Raw genomic sequence first — 6,000 nt, forward strand, 5'->3', positions numbered from 1 at the left:
AAAAGAGAATAGCGTCGTCTTCTAAATGTTGAAGACAAAGACGAATCTCTGAGCGAAACTCACCTCGCCAAGGCCATGCTTCTGGAAATGATGACCTGTGAATCACCAGGTCCTCTTGATGTCACGCCGCGGGTCACTTTTTTCCTTTCCGTGAGTAAATCAAAGAAGTATCACTAAACTCCGTGAAAACAGCAGCGAAGCACACCCCGCGACTTGGGCGAGGTGCGGAATTTATAAAATTTCCTAAGCACTTTCTTATTGCTAACAAGCTATTCACACGACACACGGTTCTTCACCCATTATAGACTTGAATAATATGAGACTCCTTTGGATTACAAAAAATGCACTGAACAAGTAGAAAAACAATCACTCTTTTCCCTCCCTATGCAAAGGGAAACTTGGAAGTCTTCGTCAAACACGAAGGATGAAGATAGCAGGCACCATGGCCAAAATGATCACTCAAGATTGATGAGGAAGTCTTGAAAAAATACATGCAAGTCTTCTCTAGGATATATTATCTTCTTTCCTCTTATCTCGAGGATGGACGCAGCAGGGAATTATAAAAGTGGATCAACACGGTTATCGGTACACTTATGGTTTCAGCAACATAATCCAAGACGTGAGAAATGAGTCGAACAGATCACACACCACCACTGAGGAAGCGATGACAAATCGAAGCAGCAGTGGTGTAAAAAAGGCGCCAAGACACCTCTCTATTCGGCGATACGATTGGAAACTTTGAAGAAAACAGAGGCGGCTGAGTTAAAAGATTCACTTTTCCGACAGACGAAGAGCCGACGTGCAAATGGAACAAACTGGCGGAAGGCCTTCCAGCTGGTTCACTCACTCACGGCACACTATCACTCGATATCACACAATAGGCCTTTCTCTCTCCGTCCGCTATAGGTACACCTCTCTCTCTCAAGAAGGGAAGGGAGCAGTACAAAATGTATGTAGGTAGATGATGTCTTGGGTTGCGTGAGGCACGGACGACCACTGCTGCCTCTCTCCGTTGCGATCGCGGACTGTGCCTGCCTCAGCCAGTCTCCCACTCACCTTTGGTCTCGAGCGAATGACGGCTCGACCTCGGCTCTCCAAGAGAGGGAGGGGAGGTTGGCAGGGGGTGGGGGAGAGGAGGGGAGGGGGGAGGACACCCGGAACGGGCGCTCTCTCTCTCTCTCCACACCACTCACGGCCGAGGGAGGTAGATGGCAGGAGGACGGACGGGGCTGCAAAGCTGACGCACGTCCTGCAGACTCAACGCCAAACACTCGACGCCACCGCAACAATGATTTTGAACGTATTCCTCCGCAGCCTTCGTCAATCAACAATACGTAGAAACAACTTTCCTCTCTCTCCGGTGGAAGTAGTGCTCACGCCTCAGTATAGTTTGCTGCTGCTGCAAGAGCGGTTTCAAATCACAACTTGATAAGCAAAGGCGGCTAGCTTTGTATTCTGCAGTGTCAGATATTGTGTGTGTGTGTGGGCAATTGCGTTGCAGATGCGAGATAGGCGTCCTCTCGCAACGCCTACCGCCGCCCGACTGCGCCCTTCGCGTCGACCGCAGAGACATCTGTTGGCGACCCTGGCTGCAGTCGCCTCCTCGCCGGAGGGGGAAGAGGAGTCGGCGGAGGAGGGGAGGGAGATAGGCGGGAGAGAGGAGGGTGTGCAGGGAGACGAGAAAGTGGCTCACGCACGCACCGGACAACCTACGTACAAACACATCGATATACGCAAGTACTCACACTCACATTCACTCACTCGCACGCCACGAGGCAGCGTCATACTGATCACATTGTCCGCTCTTCCTTAGCAGAGCGCGTACCGTTCCCCAAGCACATACTCAGCAACTACGAAGACATTTTCAATGGAATTGGACGATACAAATACCTCTATCTACACGATAACCGGCAAGCCGCTTCAACAGGCGGGGTCTTAGCCGTTAACAATAAAAGGGCATGCACATACCGAGTAGTATTTCTTAAAGTCCTTCAGTGTTAATTGGAAAAACAACTACTATACCTTATAAGTTTTTCCTGGATGTACACAATTTCTTATACCACTTTTTCATATAAGAGCGCGACCCGGGTTTCAATGAATAATCATCATCATCAGGCGCTAATTATGATTTGTTTACCTTATTGTTACCTAGTTACTTGATGAATTTTAAAACGGACGCCAGAATAAAATAAATAAGATAAACAAATCATAATCAGCGCCTGATGATGATGATTATTCATTGAAACCCGGGTCGCGCTCTTATATAAAAAAGTGGTATAAGTAATTGTGTATATCCAGGAAAAACTTATAATGGAATACCACAAAGTAAACCAAGAGTTAGTGAATTTTACTATACCTTTCCGTTTGGCCAATGTCGCACCTAGAAATATAGTTAGGTTCTTCTATGATGCTCTCCGTGTCGCTCGAAAAGATAATGCGAGGGGGTGAGAAGCCAAGGGGTACAAGAGATTTTCTTCCTAAACCGAGTTGTAAACATGAATTGATAAAAGATGTATACAAAAGCGTAGTGGTCAAAGGATATGAGTGATCCTGTGTTCTTTGGTTACATTGAGCGGAAAATCAAATGCATTACTACATATCTAGACGATTTAGTTTTGTTTTCTTTACAAAATTTCTATCCCCAACTCTGTTTAGGAAAAAAATCACTCGTACCGTTTAACTTCTAACCCCCTCATATATATTATTATATGCTCGAGCAATCTGTGTGAGCCTAGCGCGTCACTCATCCTAACTTTTTTTTTCATTCGTTGGTATGATTCACGACACCCTCATGATATCCCCAAGAGTTTCACGTGAAAAAAGAGCTAGTTGCCCAGAAACCGACCCCCATGCAGAATATGTTCCCTGCCTACATATACGAAATTCAAGCACGGAGCTGAGCGAATGGACTTACCTACACAAGTTTACTCTAAAAAAATCAGCGAAATATTTAAAACGTGACAAAAATGGGAATTTATCCCCATCAGCGCCCAAAGTTTTTTTAAATTCACACATATTTCACTTTTTAAAAATATGATACATATGAGCTCAACACAATGAACACAATTCAAACTGAGTGAATAATAGAGGAAACCTTCTACTAAGTATGTGCACCGAAATGTACGCTAAAATTCACATATTAAATGCATTGCAGGAGTATTGGCTCAGCACTGCACTGGGTGCCATATGGCACCCGTGGGCGTTGACGGGTGGCTCTTATCTTTCCGAGTAAAACACTCATTTTCATCTAAATCTACGTTTACGAGGCATCGTGCTAGCCACCACCAGGGTATGCGGCAAGGGGTAATTCCACATCAGACATGCAGCACTCATTCTAACCTTAATGAGACACGCGCTGCCTTGTCGCAAACAGACCAAGCACCCAGGACAACGACACGCGGTCAGACCCAAAGCTAGAAGAGTGCTAAGGACACGAACATACTTACCACGCAAATAAAACTACTACTTCGTAATATCAAATCGAAAAGTTAGCGTGATAAGTGACTCATGCATGAGTTATAACATGTCAAGAAATTCACGCATATGTACAGTATGCTATAAACTATGAATTCAGAGACTATTTTTCCTATTCCGAGTCACAGTGGCGCAGCGAGGGGGGAGGGTTTTGGGGGATAAACCCTCCGCCCTGAGCTCACAGAAAATTTTAAGTTTAATCCATTTTACTTAATTTGATTGATATTACTTATAGAAAAGTGTAAGGATTAATAAAATCTCCCTCAGAAAGCCGTAAAACTCACAATTTTGATCCATTTATCTTAAACTTCCGCAATTTATTAATCTCTCACCTACCTCTTATCCTAGTGGGTACCCTGGTAGGGTTGGTATTAGTTGCACCTTAACCCCCCCAGCCTTAATTCTTAGCTGCGCCCCTGCCGAGTCAGGCTATCCTAGAGCTACCGCAAGTATTATGGTTCTAAAAAACGAAATATTAAATCCGTCGATTCTGCATTCTATTCCCCAAACGTTACCCATGTGATCTCCATGACTCTGGGGCGTTTATTTCAAAATTGAAAGAGATTAACTTTTCAATGAAGGCGACTTGGATGCCATGAATAATTCTTTTGATGGGCTAACAGCAAAATTGCCTCGCACACCGAATTGAAATGGAGTTCTGTCTTTCCTTGGCTGCCTCTTTGTCATCGGCGTCGATTCTCCCCCGGAAGAAAAGTCATGGAAATTGTAATTTTTAAAGAATGTTCTACCCCATTCTAGGATTGGTTTGAAGCAGATTTTCCATTTCTCTCCCCACGTTTATTTCAGAGTTTGCGTCTGCATTTCATGTTCATACAGGGTGTCCCATTTATCTTGACCACCCGATATAACTTTTCGTCCAGATGCAAATTCAAAAATGTGTCAAGCAAATGTTCATTAGCCGTCAGGGGGACATTAATCAGCATTATTGCCTTCCTTGTAGCTTTGTTATTTGCAAAGGTATAAACAGCGGTATGTCTTTTTTAAATGGCACCCTATATTTTTTATTCGGCAATTCAATGGACGATGGTTGACTGAATGACTAGTGTGCATTTTACTATGTTTTCACTTGATCACTGTCAATGTCAACAAGTGGAGCAGTTCCAATACCCGCGTACCTGCACTAAGCGCTAGTGAGTCAGTCATTTTTCATAACACTGCTTATGTTAATGGTTCACTGTGCTACATTTTTGAATAAGTCTTTTAGGATAGGGAATGAATTGCCAAATAAAATATATAAGGTGCCATTTAAAAAAGACATAAAGGGGCCGGCGAGAATGTTTTTTACGATATGCGCGGATATTAGTTCTTATTTAAAGGATATTTTCTTGAAAGGCAACAAATATGAGAGGATCCCCTTCTTAATTTATAAAAATATCCTGGGACAATATTTAGCAGGGGCTCATTCTTAAAACGAGTGGACAACTCTCGAATTATGGAAACTTTTGTTTTTGCGGCGGATTGCCAAGTGAGAGATCCGTTAAGTTTATAACAAGATGCGCCGAAACAATCCTCACTCAACACCCCTTCTTATATTGTGCTCTAACTGAATTATGACGTAGACAATGCAGCGACATAAGTGACAAAGTGTCTTTTATTGGTAATATGGAGCCTTCCACCACGTACAAGCTTCAAGTTTAGATTTAATCGACATAAGTGTATTTCCAATAGCTATGAGCTACACAATGTAAGAATTCCTGGCAGATATGGTCTACAGCAGTACTCTCTTTCAAAGTTGAAAAGCCCACAAAGTTCGAAAAAGGTAACGATATTTATAAAGTATGAGCACGGACTTTTTAAAAACCAATATTCGGATGAAATCATGTCATCTTGATAAACAGAAGGGGCAGCTTCCCAAATTCTAGACTACCTATGTCATTCAAATCTATTCTCTGTGGCGATATCTTGCCTACGCGAGTTTCCGGGAATCCAGGCCCCAATCGCTTATCATTAACACTGATCCATGAGTCGTTTTGATCCTCGGGTTTTGTCTAAAATCAATTTTAGCTATTCATTCACTACCATATTCTCCTTTATTGTGAGGAAATTGTATATTTTTACTCATATTAAAAATTAATTTTACTATCCTACCAATGAAGGTAGGATCCATGAAGCATTTAAGAATCATTCTGGCAACCTCCCCTTCCTTCATGTAATTCCCTCTTCAATTCACAATAAGGCCTACGCCCTTTCATTCTATCTAAAAATCCTATTCTTTTCCTTCCCCTCCCTCGTTTAACGAACATTCTACCCTTTAACACTTTTTTCATCATCCCCTTCCCGCTAAGTACTCGCTCCATCCAAACCTTCTGCCCCAGTATCTCATCTAAAACTGTCTCTCCTCACCCACCATGTCCAGCACTTCATCGCTTCTCCCTCTCTGTGTCCATTTCACCTTCTCCATTCTTCTCCATACCCACATCTCGAATGCCTCCAATCTTCTCTCGTCTTCTTTCCTCAGTGTCCACGTTTCCGCTCCGTAGAGCGCTACAATCCAGATCAGACTCT

General features: G+C 43.0%; 1 protein-coding gene across 3 annotated transcripts in view; it reads right to left on the bottom strand.

Moving 5' to 3' along the window:
• Positions 1-1,555, bottom strand: part of LOC124172695 (speckle-type POZ protein B) — an 87,399-nt gene extending 85,844 nt beyond the window's left edge. For all 3 annotated transcript variants that reach the window (XM_046552174.1, XM_046552167.1, XM_046552159.1), the window contains exon 1: positions 64-1,555. In XM_046552174.1, the coding sequence (XP_046408130.1) occupies positions 64-77 (14 nt within the window). In that variant the 5' untranslated portion in view covers positions 78-1,555. The remainder of the gene's footprint in view (positions 1-63) is intronic.
• Between the last annotated feature and the right edge of the window lie 4,445 nt (positions 1,556-6,000).

The sequence above is a fragment of the Ischnura elegans genome, chromosome 1, assembly GCF_921293095.1.
Source record: "Ischnura elegans chromosome 1, ioIscEleg1.1, whole genome shotgun sequence".
In the NCBI taxonomy this organism is placed as follows: domain Eukaryota; kingdom Metazoa; phylum Arthropoda; class Insecta; order Odonata; family Coenagrionidae; genus Ischnura; species Ischnura elegans.